General features: G+C 39.9%; 1 protein-coding gene across 1 annotated transcript in view; it reads right to left on the reverse strand.

Annotated features, from left to right (window-relative positions):
* Nucleotides 1-23,004, reverse strand: part of LOC117811180 (low-density lipoprotein receptor-related protein 1-like) — a 131,500-nt gene that overhangs the window by 77,314 nt on the left and 31,182 nt on the right. Inside the window, exons 3-4 of the mRNA XM_034681281.1 lie at nucleotides 9,175-9,312; nucleotides 767-886 (exon numbers count right to left, since the gene is read on the reverse strand). Coding sequence (XP_034537172.1) covers nucleotides 767-886; nucleotides 9,175-9,312 — 258 coding nt within the window. The remainder of the gene's footprint in view (nucleotides 1-766; nucleotides 887-9,174; nucleotides 9,313-23,004) is intronic.

Here is a 23,004-nt window from a genome sequence, read left to right on the forward strand (position 1 = left end):
AGACAATATACCCCCGTTTTCTGTGAATGCATGATTATGAAGAGAAGGAGAAAAGATGTGAAAAAAGTTGTGCAGTGTCGCTGTCTTTTCCAGCACAGCGTGCACTCAACTTTCAATGAATGGGGATGTGTTTTGTTAATCGGGTCAGGTCAAACGCAGCCATGTTGGAATCATTTTTCAGGACTATATGTGATTTTCCAGGACATTTTACTTTTTCTCCCATTTTCCAGGTGTTTTCCAGTACTGGAAAACTGGTCAACTGTTTTCGAAGGTTTTCCAGGTTTTCCAGGACGCGTGGGAACCCTGATCAATAGTTTTAATGTTTCCCATTAGCCCCCTTCCGTGACCTCAATTCCTGTTAAGCTTTCAAGGTTTTTAAATTTGGGAAATGCTCCAAACTCCCAAACCCCCTGAACTACTGCCTGTGTGCTCTCTACTTGATTTAGTTCCTCCAAAACCTGAGTAAACACCAGTGCAACTCTGAGCTGAAAAAGAACTGCAGCACTAATGGGGACAAAGTCATCACATAGCATAACAGCATTAAGTTTGTTTTTGATGCATCAAAGCTAACTAAATTTTAAATCCATGAAAAAATCCATGAAGTCATCTTCTCATCCTCCACCTGCAAGATATTTCCCGCTTCATGCAAAAACAAAATGCAAAGATGGGCCATTTTTCGAGGTTAATTGGCAAAACTGTTTGAGCACATGCTTCACCACAGATTTCAAGGAGGGCTCGAGGGTGGCCATAGCTTAGAGGAACTCACCTTTGCATGTCTTTCCATCAGCGCTGATCTCAAAGCCACTCTTACAGTAACAAGCAGACCCAGCTGGAGTAACCGCACAGTTTTCCTGACACCCAGAAAGAGTGCAGTTGGTAATAAACTCTGTAAAGAGACAAAGAAAATGAGGAGTGAAGGGCAGAAGACAGGAGTGAGTTTTTGAAGAACACATTGTGATTTCTGGCAGGAGACACAGAGAGGTGTGCAGATAGGAGCAGGTGTTGTTTAAGCTGTAGAAGTAGACACATTTCGAAGATATTCAGCACGGTGATGAAGTGCTTCAATATTTGATGTATGCGGCTAAATTGTTGACCCACACTCTCTATGGCCTCCTCCTGCCAACGAGGCACACAAATAATGAGCAGTCATCTCAGGGACCCATCAGCTCTTCATTTATCAGCATTAGAACTGGCATATGATATGATCTACACTGAATGTTGTTGAATGTGGTTGGAATTTCTATCAGCAGTTCAGAAGCTGAAAGCCTCTCACATTAAAGTTTCTCTCTGTGTCCCTGAAAACAACAAAGAAACATTCAGCTAGACTCTGACACAGATGAGAGCAGCGATTTCAGCAATGGAGCCCATCAACGTCAACAAGTGGATCATAAGTGAGCAACAGCTCGGTACATAAAAGAAAACATACAGATACAGAAAAACAAGAACCTTTAAAGGGTAGCTTTGGAAGACTCAATCATTTTATTTTCACACATGCAAATGTCTTGATATTCATCTGCACTTACATCTTTCCTGAAATATTAGTTTAAGTCGTAACCACTACAGCACATTAAGAGGTTCCCCCATGACTTAATATAATAAAAAGCTGTGCTGCATCATGAATCTATGTTCACTAATTCTAAATATGATTTTAGACAACCACTGCATCATTATAAAAACACTCTTAAAGCACCAGCAAGTCTTTGCAGGATACAGAGCTGCTTCTGTGCAAATCTACCAAACTACATTAAATGTGTCTGAAATACAGAGGTTGTAATATCAACAAATCACTGATCTATCTCTATCTCTATCAGAAACACACATAAGCATCCTTGAATCTGCACCGTGGCGTTATTATTGACTCTGAGAGAGAGAAAACTGAACCTACATATCTACATTTAAAGGTGACATATTATGCTCTTTTTTATCAAAATATATTGGTCTAAGAGGTCCCCAAAACATGTCTTTAAAGGTTATTGCTAAAAAAAAAAAACACTTTGAAATCAGATTTTGGTCTGCCAGTAAACCCCTCTTTTTCAGCCCTGCTCAGAACAGGCTGTTTTCTGTGTCTGTGCCTTTAAATGAGAATGAGCTCTCTGACCACGCCCCCTCAGGAAGTGGATGTGGCCTCGGCTCTCCAGCACGTTGATCCAATGTTTACATGTTGAATGAATATACACAGCTGCTCACAGACCCGCGTTACTTCAACCTTCTGAATTTGATCCAGAATCTGATCCTGATGGAGAGGCGCCTGCAGCAGGACCTTTCTGAACGATTGGTCACAGATTTTGTGTTTCTTGTTGTTTTATTTGTCAGTATGTCGACGAGTGTCTTGGTACACAGCTACGAACATGTAGCTATGTGGCTATGCTAACTAGCGCTAGCAATTTTCCATGAAAAATAAAAATCATCCACTAGATCTTCAAATCTGCAGACGTGGGGAGTAAAACCGACCTTTGTGTCTATTAAGACAGCCTACAACTAGCATGCCTCCCTCCTAAGCTCCTTGTTAGCACACACGTGTGCAGGGAATGAAAAACGGAGGAGGAGTTGAGTTGTATTTTATACAGTCTATGGCAGGGGTGTCAAACTCATTTCAGTTCAGGGGCCACACACAGCCCAAATTGATCTGAAGTGGGCCGGACCAGCAAAATCATAACATAATATGTTTGTATGGTCTTTTTTGCCATGATGAGTCTCATTGGGCTTTTGCTCTTTAAGCACTGAAACCTGCTGCGAACACACCAAACACACAAGTTATCCATTCACCTGACACAGAGTTTAATGTTTACTGCAAAAGAACAGATAGATTATAATAAAGAAGAAGGTAAAGTTGACTATTTTGGACTCCTCAGTTCCAGCATGAACAGTTTGCTTGCTGGACAGTGTTGTATGCAGCGGTGTAGTGCTAGTGTTAGTAGTTAGTGGATCATCTTATAGTGCCCAAAAAAATCTTTATGAATCTCAATCGGATTATGCAAACAGCAAGTCATTTATTTTATCACTTTGAGAAAAAAAGTCTTGGGAAAAAAACCCGCTTTTCAGCTTCTGGTTCACTCAGTCAGCACCATACACTGTATACAATATGCTGCTCGACTGCTGTCGAGCTATTGTGATGTAAAGAGGCTGGCTGACTAGCCAACAACTACAGTGTTCCCGCCTGTCAGTCAAGTCAGCTGTGCCTCTCATTGGAAGACTCATAATCTCAAAATCTTCCAAATTTCCGCATTAGAAAAAAATTCAACCCCGTACAGTGTGTGCCGATAGAGAAATGAGCTATCCAGACTAAACTGGTCTTTTGTACCAGGCTGTAAACATGTTTATTTCTACTGTAAAGATCGTCTTGAGCCAGCCTCAAGCGGATCCTCAATGAACTGCAGTTTTTAGCACTTCCGCATTGGACTCATATTTTATAGACCAGAGGTTGCCGCCTGATCTCAACTGAATTTTGCAAATAGCAAGTAATCTATTTTCTCACTTTAAGAAAAAAAACATTGTTCAGGTTTTGGTTTACTCCTATGATTCTAGGTTACCCCCCAGAGGAAAAATCTGAAATGGTAGTTACTTTCATTGAAAAATTCCAGTGAATGTGTTCTCTGTAATTTCTTCACTTTGCAAAGTCGTTCCGCGGGCCGGATTTGAACCTTTGGCGGGCCGGTTTTGGCCCGCGGGCCGCATGTTTGACACCCCTGGTCTATGGGCTGAACAAGCTCCGAGCTCTGACTTCCGTTACAGACCGGATGGTGTTATGACGTATGAAAAACACTGAAAACTGAAAGGTGGAGAAATCAAAACAGGGGCAGAATGGATTTTTTTCATTTTCGGGGGGTTTGTAGACATGCCAGGGACACATATTTCAGGTAGAGAACCATTAAGAAGTCGATTTTGCATGATATGTTGTAAGATATGCTTATTTTTACTTCTTTAATTCTAATTGCTAATAACTTTGTTAATAATTGCTATTTTATAGGCTCTTGTTTGCTTTATACTGTTTTGCACTGTCTACTTTGCTGCTGTAACACTTAAATGTCCCTGTTGTGAGACGAATAAAGGATATCTTACTTACTTAACAACAGGTGATATGTTTATATGCAATATGGTGATGGAAGAATCAAGCCCTGGTCAGTTAATGATTTCTCAGAACAGGAGTCCCTAAAATTTTCCAGCTCATCCTGCCTGTATTAGCATTTGTAATATCTATCACTTCAGCTACCTCTGTAAAACCCATTAAGAGACTAAGAAAGCATTCTTGTAAGCTTCAACTTGCTGGTGAAAAGTACCTAAAAACCTTACTTAAGTAAAAGTACAGATATACCAGAAAACGATTGTGGTTTGCGGTAAAATTAGATATTCTGATATTATATAAGTGGAAGTCTAAAGTATCAGATCTTTTCTGTACTTAGAAATTAAAGGTATCTTTCTGATCATAATTGTGATCAAGTATTATAAGAAAAAGTGCAGGTAAATGATGTTTATAAAATAAAGTAGACAAGATTTTGAGAGTTTTTGAGTCATTTTAACCATAGAACACTATCGCCGGGTGATTTTCACCCGGGCAAAAACATTTACATGATTTTCATTATGTTGCGTTTGTCTGAGTGTCATGGGTCCCTGGGTAGCTTCAGCATTGTCTTTGACGTCTTTGAAGGCGTGGGTGTTTCCCTATTCCAAAACCCTACAGGCACGTGTTTGGGCGATTTTCACCCGGCAATAGTGATAGAGGGTAGCTGTTTTTGTGTCATGGAGACTGTGCCTTTACCAGGGAAGTCTCAAATGTCCCAGGAATGGGTGGACCGAACTCCAAGTATCCAGTTTCATCATTTTTTTTAGGATTTTTTTTTTTTCTCGAATTGCAAATTTTTCAGTAATTTTGGAGCATTTTTATAGGGTCCACCCATGACACATTTTTTTCATTTTTTTTAGACATGGTAGTTTAAAATGAAAGAACACTACTCTAATTTGTCATGTATTGTCATATTTTGATATATTTTGATGACAAGTACGTTTTATTGGGAATAATATATCAGGTAAAAAACACCCGGCTTTAGTGATGGTATTACTAGTTTTAGCGATAGTGTTCTAGGGTTAAAAAATTTGAGTCAGAAATTTGAGTATCTTTGAGTAGTAATTTTGAATACAAAGTCTGATCTTGTGAATTTGACTCCTTTCTAAAAGGGTAATGGTGAAAAATAGTTCTTACTATACTGAGATAAGACAAGTGTTAACAAAGAGTTTGGATTCAGCTTCAAGTTGCATAAGATTTCATTACTTTATTCAATGCAACACAAAAACAAGTAGTAACTTAAAAGTCCCCTTTCATGAAAATCAAGTTTGTAACCTTGTTGATGTGTACATATTGTGTTTTAATATGAAACAATAAGTATAATGAGAGAAGTCGTCCACTGTGGAGCTGAGGTATACCATTGACAAAAACACTGATTCAGACAGCCTCCCTAAGAAACACATGTTATACTATCATTACCTTCAGAAGTCAACCGGTCAGTAAAGAGAGCCTGTTACCAGCTGAAGGATTTGAAGAGGAAATGTATTGCAGCAAAAGTAAAAAAATATATTTCAGAAAAATGGTGGAGTGAAAATTGAGAAAAATATAAAAAGTCAAGAAAAGTACAACAAGGTGGATTTTCCACTTTTCTGTTTTGGATCAATAAATAAGATGTTCTTTCAGGAGGAGGAGGATTTTTCCCTTACAGTAAAACAAAGACTCCAAATGAAAGGCCAGAGACACAATAGAAATACCACTGCCCTGCCCTCACCATCAATACCTCCGCTCTAACCCTCACACTTCTCAGACTACACGCACTTCAAATAACGCCTGGGCACAGACACATAACGCTACAATCACACCTTCCAGTCAGCTGACCGGCACATAATTGAATGCAGAGTTTTCAACAGTGCGGTGCAGATCCTGAGAGATACAGTGAGTCATAGTCAAACAAACACAGTCGTGTCAACCCGGGCTGAGATCTATCAGTCACAAGTGATTCACTTTGCCCAGAAACCCAGGAGGAATATTCACACAAACGCAACACCTCCGGAAAGAGAGGAGCGGGACCAACAATCTCTCCACACTTTAAGGATGAAGGAAACAAACACCCACAGTTTAGTACTGTACTTCACTTTACTGTACTGTGCCTACTGTATTTCTGCAGAACTGACATGATACATTTTCTTAAATCAATAACAAAGTTAAACTTCAGCATTTACAGCTTCAAACTGCTGAGCAAGAACAAACTGAAGCATGAAATTCAGCAGATTTTCTTTATTTAGTGCGTTTTGAGCTGTTATCAAAGATTTTAAGAGGCCTTATCTGCTCTACAGGAGGAAAAAAACACCAGGAAAAAAAACACTCCCCTGATGCCAACCCCTATACAATATGAAGAATATTATATAAAGCACACACATTTTACTGCTGCTCTCAGGAGGCTTGCTGGGACAACCACAGGTCAAATTACAGACATGCCCGGAATTTTCCAAAACAAGTCTGAGCACCCAACAACTGAGATGTGTTTACAAAACCAACATGGGCAACAATGTAAACAACCTTCGGTGACATTTACCACAAAACATTCTATTTTAGGAGAAAACTAAGCTACATGAAACGACCCCTGACTGGGACACATCGCCCTTTGGGAAAACAGCTTGTAAGAAATGTTACAGACATGGATATAAATCTAAAAAAACTGTTAACCTTATCCTTTTTTAATCCGACCCTAAAACCAAGTTCAAACCCAGGAAGCAACAGCGTGGACTGATTTTTGTCTCTCGCTCTCACACACACTTCCACATAAAAGTCCACTTCCACCTCCAGCTAGTCCCAAAACCTATGAAAATTTGATGCTCGTCCTATGCCTCTCTCCATGTTACTTCAATAAATATTTCAGACAAAACACACTTTTTATTTCAGGGTGTAATATGGAAAAATAATCAGATATTGAAAAGATGCTTTCACAAACTGGGCGAATCAAAATCTAAACAATCAAATCTTCTGTTTTGGTTCAGCCAGTTCTGATGGATGGGCTTTATCAAATCTATCATTTATACCATTTGAAGTTATTCAACAGTGATGGACAGTACTTCAGGGTACATACTAGACGTGCAGAAGCAATGACGGTCGCTAGCTGGTTTAAAATTGATCTGACCTGTGTTAAAGGTGACATATCATGCAAAATTGACTTTTTAATGGTTCTTTACCTGAAATATGTGTCCCTGGCATGTCTACAAACCCCCCGAGAATGAAAAAAATCCATTCTGCCCCTGTTCTGATTTCTCCACCTTTCTGTAAATGTGTGTGAAACGAGCCGTTTCAGACTTCCGTGTTTTTGTTACGTAACAACAATATCCGGTCTGTCACGGAGTCAGAGCTCAGAGCTTGTTCAGCCCATAGACTGTATAAAATAATACTGAATCCCTCCCCCGTTTTTCATTACCTGCACAAATGTGTCCTAACAAGGAGCTTAGGAGGGAGGCATGCTAGTTGTAGGCTGTCTTAATAAACACAAAGGTCGGTTTTACTCCCCACGTCTGCAGATTTGAAGATCTAGTGGATAATTTTTATTTATCATGGATAAGTGCTAGCGCTAGTAAGCATAGCTACATGTCGTAGCTGTAGCTGTGTACCAAGACACACGTCGACATACTGACAAATAAAACAACAAGAAACACAGAATCTGTGACCAATTCTTCAGAAAAGGTCCTGCTGCCTTTCTGGCAGAGGTCGGTTTTACCACGTCTGCAGATTTGAAGATCTAGTGGATGATTTTTATTTGTCATGGATAAGTGCTAGCGCTAATTAGCATAGCCACATAGCTACATGTTCATAGCTGTAGCTGTAGCTATGTACCAAGACACACGTCGACATATTGACAAATAAAACAACAAGAAACACTAAATCTGTGACCAATCCTTCATAAAAGGTCCTGCAGCCTTTCTGGCAGAGGTCGGTTTTACTCCCCACGTCTGCAGATTTGAAGATCTAGTGGATGATTTTTATTTATCATGGATAAGTGCTAGAGCTAGTTAGCATAGCCACATAGCTACATGTTCGTAGCTGTGTACCAAGACACACGTCTACATACTGATAAATAAAACAACAAGAAACACTAAATCTGTGACCAATCCTTCAGAAAGGTCCTGCTGCAGGCGCCTCTCCGTCAGGATCAGATTCTGGATCAGATTCAGAGGGTTGAAGTAACGCAATCTCTGAGCAGCCGTGTATATTCAGCCAACATGTAAACATTAGATCAACGTGCTGGAGAGCCGAGGTGCATCCACTTCCGGAGGGGGCGTGGTCAGAGGTAAAACAGAGTGTTCTGATGAGGACTGATGAAGAGGGATTTTCAGGCATGCCAAAATCTGATTTCAAAGTGTTTTTTTGAGCATAAACTTTAAAGACATGTTTTGGGGACCTCTTAGACCAATATATATTGATGAAAAAAGCGTGATATGTCACCTTTAAGATTTCAAACGATTAACAAACAGAGCAGCATGATGGACAGATCCGAGCTCATCATCTGTGTTTCTGTGCTTACCTTTAGACAGACATGACTTCATTCAGAGGTTTGAGTTCCATGAGACATTCTCTCTTTCCTGTCATAATTAACCACAATGCAGACACATACAGTAGCACTTTTGCACAATCCAGTTCTATTTTCTCTCTTGTGTCCAACTAGATCAGCATATTCTTGAAATGGACATTACATTCCTTAGCCTTGACATAAAATGCTTCCTAGTTTCTGGTTTCACAATGACCACTTCCCTTTTTAATGCCTTAAGGGAACTACTTAATGACCTATTGGGACACAGTATGTCAGTTACAAAAGAGGTATCATTTGGTTGTGTCTCCACAGAGTATATAGATTTTTTGAGCCTTAACTAAAGGGAAAACGCATTTTTTAACACACAACATAGCACAATCCAATATTTTCCCTTTAGATATGGTGAACCAATCTGTTAGCGTGACTTCACTGAGACTTCATAGTGTGAAGATTTCAGAGGTGAGAACTGCGCTACAAGAAAGCGACAAACAACAGAAATACAGCCAGACACCCGTTCTCCAGTGCTTTCATCATAACCCTGAACATTCTGTAACACCCACTTTGCATGTTATAAAAAAATGCATGTTTCTTTGTGTGGTGGTGAACCGTCTGACAGTGATACCTCTGCAGTGTGGGCCCTCGTCCCAGCCGTCTGTGCAGTCTGGAGCCCCGTTGCACAGTTTGCTCATGTGGATGCAGAGTTCAGTTCCTCCACACTGGTACTCATTGGGAGGACAGCGAGAGATTGTGCTGTGTGGACCTGAGGAAAACAAACACAGACATGGTTGAGTGAAAAGGTCAGGACAGAATAAATAGGGATGTGGAATTTAAAATTAGACTATTTTTTAAACGCATATTCCTGCTGCTTTTCACAGTAGAATTGCACAAACTGTGTGATGTTTGTGTTTTAGCCATAGACAGTATAAAATATGGAAGTAGGATCCGTGACGTCACCCATCTGTTTCTGAAGTGCTGTTTTGAGGCCAATTGTCGGCATCAGCCATATTGCTGCTGTCGAGCGATTGTGACGTAAAGAGGCGGGCTTTGCCTCCTAGCCAACAGCTACAGTGTTCCGGCCTTTCAATCAAGTCAGCTGTGCCTCTGATTGGAAGACTCGTAATCTCAATATCTTCCAATGAGAGGCTTTAGAAAAAAATCACCCCCCTTACAGTGTGAGCCAATCAAGAAATGAGCTATCCAGACTACACTCGTTTTTGGACCAGGCTGTAAACATGTTTATTTCTGCTGTAAAGATCAGCTTTTTCCCATTCATGTGTATGTGACTTCCAGTACTTCCAGAGCCAGCCTCAAGCAGATTCCTGATGAACAGCAGTTTTTAGCACTTCCACATTTGACTCATATTTTTAGACCGGAGGTTGACGCTTGGTTTTAGCCAGTTTTCTTTTTATTCCTGTTTTCTTCATTAATTTTGAGCACTCTGTTTGACCCTGTCATGCATGATAGCATGCATCAAGTTGCATATGCATGTATTACATTAATTACATTATACACTACAGATAATTAAATTGTATTTCTGCAAAAAGCCAACAGAGCTGTATAATGTTATCACTCCCTGTTGCATTGATAAAGTCATTTGAATGTTGTCCGGATAAAACTTGCTCAATATGCACACTGACTGAATTTTGGAAGTGTCTGTGTGCAACTTTTTGTTTTAATCTAAATTAATTAGAATTTGTCTTTCTGCATGAGTTTTCAGTAAGAGTCGCTCTAAGCAAGCAGAAACCAAGCTCAACGTCAGCAAAAATGAACACCAAAACTGCACTAAACCACCGCTCCAGCTGTGCCTCTTCACACACACACGTATACACAGGTTTGTTTGGAGCTCTGAAGGCAGGCACAGTACAGTACCATGAAGCTTTGATTCCCTATGATTGATCTCACCCTGGGATCCTTGTCATGTGCTACCTCCTTTTGTCTCTTTCATCCATTTTGTCTTGACTGTAATCTGTTCAGTAAAGCACAAATGCTTTAATATCAGTCTTTATAAATGGCTGCCCTTTCACTCTGACAGTAGATGACAGACTTTGTGACAAGCAGCAGGCTCTCTGTGTGGCTGACAACATATTTGTCAGACTGAAGCGACAAAAAATCTTTCTCTACCATCTCCCCCCAGTGAGCACACATCACCGCTGAGATAGGTCTCATCACAAGCCTTTACACGCACCGATACAAGACAGACGCAAGCTGCAGAGTGTGGGTTGTGAATACAATCAAAACTAGCAAGACTAGGACAGACTGAGATCACTCAGGTTCACCTTTATGAGGAATCAATCAACCAGTGGTCTTAAACATTGTTAAAAAATGTGGAAATGTTACTTTTAAAGCAATCAGCAGTGCTTAAGATTTTAAAACCAGTTCTGATGAACAGAGGAACAAAACGATCTCAATCCGTCCTGTTCTGAGCACAGGTTCAGATCTGTGGTCATAATCTGTCAGGTGAACCCTCCTAGGGGAAATACATGAGAGAAAAGCAAAGAGCTGGAACAAAATGTATGAGATAGCTTCTTCTATTTGAACAGAATTGTCTTGTTAGATATATTCTAACAGCCTGAGTGTTTCAGTTCATCCTTATCCTCAAAACAAGCATAATGGTATCCTCTAACCTTTCTACTGCAATGAAATGGCATTTTCTCCAAAGCATACCTTCAAAACCTACACTTAGCATGTGGTATTGTTCAGTACAGATAAATACAGTATATGCTGAATCTATACGTTTGTAGAGCACACTGGCAATTGTTTTGACCCTCACATAGTAACCTCATCCATAATGAAATAGCCTACGTCAGGATGTGTCTGACTCAGCAGAGGTGCACTGAGCTGTAATCAGAGCAGCATTTCACTCTGACAGAAAAAGAACACTTCCTGTGTTTTCACTAATCGAAAATCTTTACACGCAATCAGGAGATGTTCCAAAGCAACTAATTTCCCCGTCGTTTTAACAGGAATATAAATTCAGACCGACCAACTCATCTGAAGGTAAGGAAATACTCAAGAACAGTCAAAATTGAGCACAGTGTATTCAAAACGGGTAAACAGGGTCACTGAGTCTGGGCCATAGACTGTATAAAATAGGATCCGTGACGTCACCCATCTGTTTCTGAAGAGCTGTTTGAGGCCAATCGGTCGAGCGATTGTGGCGTAAAGAGGCGGAGTTTGAGCCTCCTAGCCAACAGCTACAGTGTTCCCGCAGTCACCGACATATCTAATATGCCAGTTTAACCAGACTTTGTCTCTGTTTTCTCGATAAGTATACTGTCAAACCGTGCCACGCTACTGTCATCTGTGCTTGTTTACATCTGGGTAGTAGAGCATAGAAAGTATGGCAGGAGCTACAGCCCAGTCTACAGCTATCACATGACATTAGGCCAACTTTTTGGGGCTACAGTAATAAGCTCATTAAAAATTTAACAGATTAGTTAATCTGAATGTTATTAAGCTGCTTGCCTTTATAAACTGTCTCTTCCAGAGTATCTCAAAAACAGGTTCCGTGCTATCAGACAAAAACTACATCCAAAATTAATTTCTTCCCTTCCTTTCTTTTCCAGTCTATCATGAATTTACATTCATCCTTTCCTCTTGCCAGCTGAGCAGGCAGAAACCACAAAGCACAAATTCAAAGAACCATTGTGGCAGCAAAAGATGGCCACTAGAGAAAACTAGCAGGGATTACAAACACACCATTATCCGAGCTGGGCAGAGCCAAATCACTACCTTCACTACATCTGCAGTGTACACACATCCATCCCAGAGGCACAACACACCAGTGGAGTGGGACGCAGATGGTATTGTAGTAAGTTCTAAGAAAGGACTCTGGGATCCCTGGGAAAGAACACATGTTTATCTTGGAGGAATCAGAGTTTGGCCAAAACTACTCCCTCCAAGACACTAAATCTATAGAGCTATACTTAGAAGCAAGGGCTCTTCTCCTCAATGACCCTATTACTGAACTTAAATCCACATTAACACTAATGACTCAGCACAAATTCTTCAGTCCAATTAGTCAGTGAGTTGTCTGCAATCTGCGCTGTACCTCTAACGGCTCATATCTAGGGATATGTGCTTTTAGTCGACTGTGATTAAACATCATTACCATCTAGTAGTAATTCAACCAGAATTACTAGTCGGTTAAAGCTGGGGTTGGTAGTCAGATTTAGATACACTTTTTGTTATACTGGTTAAAATGATCTTTATGTCTCAATGGCAATCAATACATAATGTGTTCTTAAAAAAGAGCAAAAAAATTCTTCTATCTACAGCCAGAGAAAACCTGGGAGAACACCAACCAATCCCTGCCATCAGGAGCCAAATCATGAAACCAATCAAATCCCATCCTGCCATTCTGCCCGCCTCCTGCGTGTACATTTCCCCGGCATGCACTCCCCGTCCCCTGCCTCTGCTTCCCCTGCTTCTATTTACTGCCCCTCTCGCTTGACCTCGGGCCTGTCCCCTCTGACCCGATGTGGTGCTTTGCTCAGGACTGTAGTCCGGATCAGAGTCTAAAATGCTCTCACCACGGGGGCTCTGACAAGCCAAAAAATTAATGACATTTAGTAAATCCTACAGAAAATGTAGATGTATTATAGCTTTTCTCCTGATATCGTGTCACTGGTACAACTGGATAATGCTAGCATGACAGTTGTGAGTACAAACAGCAGCCATGTTTGTTTGTGTTTTTAACTTTCACTATGATAATGTTTTGGTGTTTTCTTACCGCTGAGTGAGACATGAGTTGACGTAGTGCAAAACACAAACAATGTGAGGACCGGTTTTGATTCAGTCACCATCATATGGTAGTGAATCAGTGGCACTCGTGCATGTGAGAAGGGGCGTCTTTTTGGAGGAGCTCCAAGGGGAAGGGAGGGAGAGGTTAGACAGAGTCTTGAGGAAATGCTACGTTCAAATTCATGCTAGTTTTCCATGACTACCAACCCTAGCTTTAAACTAGTTATTGAGATTTTAATCATTGTGAATGTGAAATGGGGGTCATTTGTTGTTTCTGAGCTAAAGCACAATCGCTGCCACTGGCTGGAGCTGCAGCCCCGGTTCATTCAAAAATGACAGATGGCACCTCATAGTGCGGGGCTTCACTGTGATATTTTGATTCAAAAACTGGAGATAAAGTTGTATCTAGGCTGTGTCTAGTTGATTCAGCTGGAGGTATACTTAAACTGCAGGGATGACAAGTCTCATGCACTAAATCTGGAGCTTGAGTCCAGAGGTGGTTAGCTTAGCTTAGCATAAAGACTGGAAACATAGGGAAACAGCTAGCCCTGTTCTTTGTATGCTAACTATTAGCTCTAAAAGATCACTTATTAAGACATGTATGTTGTGTTTTAAGGCAAATAGTTCACTTACTACTTCCTGGAATGTGACAGAAATGTTTGAGTGGTATCAATTTTCAAATCTATCTCTCAGCACAAAAACAAAAAAGCTGTCCTTCACCTTCCAACATTTCACTCTTCAAAACACTGACTGTTATGTTTTTTTAATTCAAGAACAATGTCGGAAGATCGCTTGTACTTGTACTTGCTGTCTATTTTTAACTAAGAAGAAGACAAATATGCAAGCAGGATGCGTTAAGTCTTCTTCCCTTTCCTTTGTCTTCAGTGCATGAACTTTATTTGAAACTCTTCACTCCTCTACACGGCCCATCTTTTTCAACCCATGTGCAAAGTCTGTCCTTCCTCCTCCTCCTCCTCCTCCTCTTTCTCTTCACTCTCTCCCCTTCTTTATCTCCTCCCAACATTTTTTCCTCCAACATCTGTTGACCCATTTACAGTTTAAGAGCACAAGAGGAGGAGGGCGATGTGTGGAAAAGAAACTCACAGTGAGAAACAGATTGAGAGAAAAAGAGAGAGAATGGCTGAGAGAGAGTAGACAGAGAAGATCGAGTGGAACACCTCATCCACAGGAAGTGGACGGAGCCCCACAAGGCTTCATTCTTGTGCGAGCTGGCAGCGGTTGGCGGGGCCGCAGTGGAAAAGGCATTGCTAATTTGAATTAAACCGGGTCTTTTATTCAACATTTCAACATTCCTCTAGAGTGAGCGAGCCAGGTTAGAAGGTCCAAACTTTATTTTTTTCCTTTCAGAAGTTCCTATTTGCTGTTTCTTTAAGATCAACACAGGCTGGCCGGTACAGCTTCAACTATTCTGTTCAGCATCCAAGTGAAAGGAAAAAGATTCTGGTGTCTCCATCATTGACCCATACCTTCTGACAGTGCTAGAGGCAGAAAACGGAGGCTGGAGATTTGACTATTCTTTTCCTACAGGGAAGTTGTTCCAAGGCTTAATTTCTCTTCTCTAGACGTCATGTGGACGTCAGCAGATACCAGGACAGATTTCACTTCTTCCATGGCTCTATACATGACTCAGCAAATTGGCCTGAGGACTTGCAAACAGACACAAACAACTTCAAACTTTTATAAGAATTGCAGTGTAATCCCGTGGTTTCAGGAAAATACCTACAGTTTACAGAAGCCGCATTTCTGTAGGCGACAAAGTAAGCATTAGACCCAAACAAAGACTTTCTTCACTTAGTGTATGTCAAAAGTTGATTGCAGTATGTTGGATTGCAGACACCTTGCACAAGTCTTTAAGCCGATGTACATAGATCACATGCACTTTCCCAGTCAGAGTGGTGTGAGGGTAGAGGTGGTGGCAAAAGGAGGGAAGGGGGGCCTGACAAGAGAACTGCGGCCATTGTTTGAATCACACAAATCTGCAGTGGCCCCCTACAAAGCAGGCTGATCTGCAGTCCTGTAAGCGTCATCACGTGCCGAGCCTGATCTGAATTGTGGCAGGGGGGAGAGCTGGGGAAGCAGTAAGGGTCAGGGGCCGGTGATAAAAGGGGAGGGGACACTCTCTAATTTTGTGCCGTTTTAGGATTTATAATCTAAGACACATTCCTCTGAGTCTTTGCAAAGACCTTTCATACTTTCTGATGAAGTATGAAAGTTGCCTGACTTAACTAGGGCTGTTAAACGATGCATTTTTTAAATCCCATTTAACTGCATTATAGTCCATAGTTAACTCATGATAAATCACAAATTAATCACATCATTTTTTTCCAAATTTAACATTGAGGGATATCTTCGAGTTTTAAAAAATCTTCATTTAAAAAAAATGAAATAAATAATATAATTTGTAATACTCTTATCAACACAGGAGTGCTGTGCTTTCTTTTATATTCTAATTTTAATACTTGCATTTAGGGTTGCAAAATTCCGGGAATTTCAAAGTTGGAAACTTTCCATGGGAATTTACTAAATTGAAGGTTAGCTCTTAATAGGGAACTTAGACATAGTTGGGGAAAATATATTTTAGCATAATCGTGACTAAAACAACCAGATTTCATGAAAGAAGATGTTTTTATATCTGCATGTTGAATGGGACTTTGTTGGAGGGAGAGGGGCTCTTTTCATTTAACATTTTGAATGGGACTTTGTTGGGATTGCATTTTTGTTAATTTTTGAATGGGTTGGGTCGGGGGGATGAGTAATATTTAACTCAACATTCATGTTTTTGTTTTTCAATGAAATAATTGATTGTTCAATAAAAAATTTAACAGTTGATAAAGTTCTACTTACAAATCAATCTGTTTTAATTGTATTATTTTGGATGGATGCCTGCTTATAACAAAACAAATATTTATGCTTGGATATGATACCTTTCCATTAAATTACCCTCAATTCCCAGTTAATTCCCATTTATTCCCATTAAATCTCATAAATTCCCATGGAAAGTTTCCAATTTGGAATATTTCCAAAATTCCCCAGCATAACTTCACATGGAAATTTACTGGAAATGTTCCACCCCTTTGCAACCCTACTTGCATTACAAAGGCTTGGCATCAGCAGTTTTGATGATGTATTTTAGTACATCAGAGTGAATGTAAGGAGGTTAAACAGATTGTAATTCCACATGTAATAAACTTTTTATAGTATATCCTTAAAAAAACTGTATTCTTTAAGTTTCTCGCCAAAACCTGAACTTAGTTTCCTTAACAGTGTCATGTTGTCATTTGAAAGCATACCTTGCCTAAGTCATTTTCTGACCCAATGTTAAACTCCTCCAAATGTATCTAGTTCAGTTAGATTAATAGCCTGTTTCCTACTGAATTTATCACGAATCCCAACATTGGTTTACTGTTTTCGTAGATGATTTTTGAGACTTTTTACCAAGTTTGGGTGAGATCCCCCAGCTGCTTTGAGTGGAAGAGGTGGAGGACTTTCCTACAGCAGTAGTAGCAGTTGACAGAGTTTCTTGTAATATGAAGACAGTCAAGGGTATTGCATTTCGCCAAACTTTACACCTCTTCATCCATCCTCGCAACTGACCACCAGAATTAATCTTTATGCAGTTTAGTACCAATGAAATTTTATTCAAAAACTTTGTCAGACAATTAATGCATGTTTGTGCATCAGTGAATTGATTTAAAAGACATGGATCAACTAATAGCAGCATGAAAAGCTCAAACATTATTGAATGTTACAGCTGCACTGCTTTCTGATTTTCCACAGGATGGCTACAGGTCACAATCACATTAGTTGCGTTAAAAGAAAATTGAGCAAACAGCCCTAGACCTAACATAATACCATTACCATCATTTTATGTTTGATAGCATTGAAAAGTATCAATGCTTTAAAAAAAAACTTCATATTTTCGACCAAAAGCTGCCACAAGTAAAAGGGAGAGAGCAGCAGTGTTCGAGTTACATAGAGAGTGAGTGAGGAGAGCACCACTAATGAAAACAAAGTGAAGAAATAGAGAAATGTGACGTTATTTCTGGATGCTTCACAGCTGTTTGACCTAAAACAAAAATGGCAAGTTGTGAATTAAAAACAAGAAATGATACAACTTTTGCTGCCTGGTCATTGATTTTTTTTGTGGCAGGGATATAGAAACTCACATCTTTGAGGTACGATTGTGTAAGCATTATATCCAAGTTTAAAATTCTGGTATTGTGACAGCGCCATCTTTCATAGCTCTTGAGTTTTGTCTCTTTCACAATTTCACAGCAGAATTACTCATCTTTGAAAGTGACTCTTGATCCGTGTGTCCAATCCAGGAGTTTAGATTTCGGATCTGTGTCTGGTTCCTTAAGCTCAGAGCTTGTTAGGCTGTGGGGATTTTCCATTCACTAGTTCAAGCTTCCCACTTCATATGCTGGTAAACCCAATGCTTATTCACCCAACAACAAACACACAAACAAATAACAAGATGCTGCCAGTGCTGGAGCGAAACATAAAAGGGACTTTATTGGGCCTAGAATGAGGCCAACTGTAACGAGCAAACAGCTACCCATCGCTTCAGTTTGTTTCCATCAAGTGAAACAATGTCAGAAATACACACACATATCCGAAGTATTACCACACATTCTACAAACAAGCATTAGATGATTAAAAATAATCCTGCTACTTTTCACAGACATCATCCATCCAGATTGGGATGAATAATTTAATATGTTGATCCATAAATACACCTCATGAATAAATAGTGCTGCACTAGTTTACTGCCAGAAGCTCTTAATGACACTAATACAGGGTTTCTCTGACCACTAATGACCGTGTCCTCACTAACCAGCTGGCCTTCACTGCGTGGCTCTCAGCACACATGACACACTGTTGGACGGAGGACCTGAATCCTGACCAAGCAGCCCCAAGATGTACCCCCTTGCCCCCGCCCTTCTCCGCTGCCCTGCCAAAATAACAAAACTTCACACAACTAGGACACAGCATCAAAAAAGAAAACAAGGCGCGACAGCAGCAGAGCTTCGTTGAGGCTATGAGAGGACACGGTGGCTAACAGAGGAGTTTGTAGTTTGATGTTGGTACTTAACACAGTCTCATCAAAAAGATCACAGGAAGCAAAGGCACAGCTAGCAGCACACTGTGAAGACAACAATGACTGCCTTTAATGTTGTCCATTTACCACAGCTATCCTCTTCACCCTTCACTGTGCAGGTGAGAACAACACATTAACCTGCCACTCCAACCCAACCTCAGTGCCTCATGAATAACAGAGTGGTTTATATTTGGGGCAGCATAATAAAGTGGTATTTTATCATAGTGTGCATTCACATCTAACTCTGAAACTATCTGATAGAGCACTGGATACATAGATCATGTATTCACTGTTAAAAGAGAGGGATGACTTGCCAGCTCCCCAAAAGTAAAGCCAAACATGTTGATTGTCTCCTACTGACTGGTTGTAGTACAGGTCATAAAGCCTGCCTCCTCCATGTTATCACAGTTAGTTCCAAAAATACCATTAAATCACTATAAAAAAAATCTAGTAAATACATTTGCTGTTTTGTGTTTTGAGTAGCAAAGGGGTGGGATTTCCATACCGCCGTGGCTCCACCAGTCGATCTCTACTGCTCACACTCAGGGGCGTGTCCAGAGCTTTTTGACTGGGATGGCCCAACTGAGGCTCTTACATAGGCAGGGGTGGCCAGTGCATTGACAAATAAGTAACATTCACCCTTTCTGTCTTCACAACTTACTTTTATTTAAGTATTAAACAGGTGTTATATTCCTTTTGACTTAAAAAAAAAAAAAAAACATGACAAAGTGCCATAATTCTTCTGAGCTTAATTCTTTAAGGACTTACAAAAGATGTTTTTTCAAAGTCACATTTGAGGGCACTAATAAAGAAATCTACTGTCAGCCTTTTAACTCATCCAAATTATAGATTTTAACAGAAACCCCACCTCTGACAAGGCAAACAACCATAGTTTAGGATTTTGGGGTGGCCTCTGGAGGTGCCATTGACACCCTTGGCCACCCCTCTGGACATGCCACTGCTCACACTCTGGCCTCAAAATTACATTGTAAGCAGAGAATGTCAATGCCCATGTCAAGAAATTCTGGCTTCACTTTTGTACAATACAAGGAGATGGAGATGTGTCAGCCGTCTTTCTGTACAGTCAGCTATTCATCTCATCCTGTCCGGATTCAATTTGGCTTAACCACCGCTCACTATACATTATGCCGCTTATTACCTGGTTAAAAAACGAACAATACTAGAGATACAATCAAGTTGACTCTAAGTAATGATCCAACTATGATTTTAATTGATTTAAAAATAATGAATTTATGCTGCTTAGAAAATAGTACTTCAGATTCAACGGTCAGTTGCACTACATTTTTAACATTTTCATGTACATTATAGTCCTTATTATTATAAATCACACAAAACATAATATTTTCATTCACAGTAAAGTCTATACATCAGGGCCCGAATAAGTCCCCTTGCCCATAACGTATCTGTTGGCATTTTCTTTTCTTGGTTTCTTGGTTTTCCTGGTTGCTTCCTCTCTGGTGTTGTTGAAAATGTTGCTATCCCGCGTATATGTAAAACTGAATAAAGGCTATAGACAGCAACTTTCCATTACACTGTTTTCTTCAATTTGGTAGGCGTCTCTTTCACTCAGCTCCTTGTGCGTTTTTGTGTCCCTTTCTGCATGAATTTCCTCCTCCTATCTTCTTTTATTTTTGCTGGTGTCCGGTCAACCATTCACCACACGTTGAACGTTTTGTGCTATCAAAATTAACTTAGAGTAATATAAAAAATTCCCCCCAAGTTGTCTACCGATGCTTTCCACATATTTATTTGACATGACGTGTGATCTGGTTGACCCTGGCGTTGCTCTTGCTATTCAGAACTGATTACTGTTGTTAAAGACTTCCGGCCAATCAGAATCAAGTATTAAAAGCAGCCAGGTAATCAGTAAGAAGCCTGGTAATACATCATTGTAGAACAAGCAAGCAATCAGCTATACTTAGGTTAAGCTGCAGTGTGACTACTCTGATGTAGGCTTAACATAGGGGTTTAAAATTCTAAAAATGTAGTTGATGAAGATATTGTGGTGTAAAAACAAAGCACTCCTGCTATTTGGTACTTCTTTTAATTCTGGAGAAACAACTTGTTTACATTGTTGGTGCTGATTAAAATATCCTGAGCAGCAGGAAGTTTAAGACATTGTATGTTTCAGGTAACATTCTAATTTCTGTATTTATTCATTTTCACATCATTGATCTGGTTTTAACCCTAGTGGCCAACCATGTGTCCTCTCCAACAACCTTTGGTGGATCTCAGGTTTTATGCTCCCTACTCATCCTTTTCCTTCCAAGTTATCAGCATCACATTTTTTATTCCTTCCTGGGGGGCTTCTGTGGTGGCTGGCAGGGTGACAAGCAAAGCAGGAAGGCTAAATCTAGCTCTCCAAAGCACAACAAACTAAGCGTTCTCCAAACACGGCAGCACCGCTGCTCCTCAGGGCAGAGAAACCACAAAGCAAACAGTTCTATCAGCAGAGTAAATTGCAAGATTCATGCAGGACAACACCACCAGATACCTTCAGCAAATAAACAGATTGAGCATATATGGGTACTGGTAAAAATAAACATACACACACACACACACACACACACACGCACACACACGCACACACAAAGGAAATCAAAAAGTTCTGTTATTCACCCAGTACACATCTATTTCCTTAAAATTTATATAAAGGGACAAATAATGAAAGTGGTTATATCACTTCTTTTACACACAGTTGCATTTAAACACACTGTTACTGTTTTTTTCTCACAAACAAAAAACATAAAGGAGAAAAATAGACCCATACTCGAGTGAATAAGGTTCTTTCATAGCGACCCTTTTTCAGAGATTGAACAGACTCATTATATGATTCATTTGCCTCTTATTACCTCACAATAGACCGAGGATTAACTTAAAACTATTAGTATTGTGCAAGATTTTTTTCCTTGAGAAGGGACCATACTGCCGTCCCAGAAAGACCAAATATCTGAATGGCACAGTCTATTTTGGCTCCCTCACCCAGAGAGCATAGACTCACTTTAATCATCACAAATGAAGCTCCAAGCCCCCTCTCCAGTCAGTCATCCTCATTTGTTACAGAGTTGTTTGTCGTTTGAATTAGTTTTCTAATTATCACTTAGGAAAAAAAATACAGCTATGCAAATGACAGGAAAGGCCCAAGGGGGTCGGAGAGGAGGATGAGAGTTATCATCATCTTGAGTGCCAAGAAACCAGAGGAGACCAAAGTTAAATAAGTGCCGCAGTAGACAAGCTGCGCGTTCAATAATGCAGACTCTCAAACAGGAAGTAGTCATTTATAACAGCTACTAATCAGACACAAGCTAGTTTTCCATACAGAGAGGAAGACTTGCCACAAGCCATAGCCAGGTGTTCAGCATCTGTGTGTGTCTGCTTCAGTTAGCACATGATTATCACATGGTTATCTTCAGTGTTTAGCATTCCCCCGCATCTAAAAACATCGCTCTATCTCTCTTTTTGTCCCAGACTTGCCCCTCGTCCCCCTCTAAGGGTGCCTCTTGTCTGCCCCACTCCCTTTCTGGAGAGACAGCCTTGCTGGGATTACATAATGCTCTTTTTAAAATTTAAACCCCCGACACGCTTTTCTTGGCTGAACACTCTCGTCCCGCTCCAAGGGGCCAGCTTTGCCCTCTCTTCTGCCCCAGTCTCAACTCCTTTTCTAAAAATGTCCAGCTGGTGGCTGGCAGATCACATCCGGCTCACCACACCCTTAAATAGACTAGTACACACACATTAAGTTTATATATGATTTCTGTCACTCCTCTATATATCTTTACTGTTTCAGCTGCACAAGTTCTGTCTGTGACAACTCATTTTGAGAGCCTTGTGGGATTTTTTTTTTTTAATGAAGAGTTTAGTACTGCTGGAAATACAAGAGAAAGAGAAAGAGAACTAACTTTAATCTACTCCTATCCTCGTCTGATGAAGTTTGAGGGCAGATTTAAAAACTTGTGAATTCATGGAACAATGACTACATATATGACTCATCATTATGTAAATAATAAGTTGTTGTTAAAGAGTGAATAGGTGTTTTTTTTAAGAATACCTCCTCGTGATAAACCAACAGAGAACTATCTCTATGTTCTGACCCATGTCAGTGTTCTGGTTCCTGATTAATATTCCTGAAATCCTGATTACTGATGAAGGGCTCCATGAAATCCATTTTATTTGTTTCCAAATTCTGTTTTTTTTTCCATTTTAATTTTTTTTTAATTTTGTTTTTTACCCTTTACACTTATTTTACCACCATATAGTGTGTGGTTTTTGTGTTAGTCAATAAATGTCCGATAATGAAATGCAAAAATCCTTAAATTTATTGATGCAACACATCATTTCACCAGTATTTCAAGTCAAAACATAATGTGGTAACATAACAATATACCAATAAGTGCTATAAGTACAAAGTTCTTATTGGTGTGTATTGTTTTTCTCTGTTATTCACATGGCTTTTGGACGACAAGTGGTCATCACACGTATTTTTATGTTTCCAGATAAGATAAGATAAGATGAGATATACTTTATTTGTCCCCCGTTGGGGAAATTTCTTTTGTTACAACAGCTTAC

This window comes from Notolabrus celidotus, chromosome 1, assembly GCF_009762535.1.
Source record: "Notolabrus celidotus isolate fNotCel1 chromosome 1, fNotCel1.pri, whole genome shotgun sequence".
In the NCBI taxonomy this organism is placed as follows: domain Eukaryota; kingdom Metazoa; phylum Chordata; class Actinopteri; order Labriformes; family Labridae; genus Notolabrus; species Notolabrus celidotus.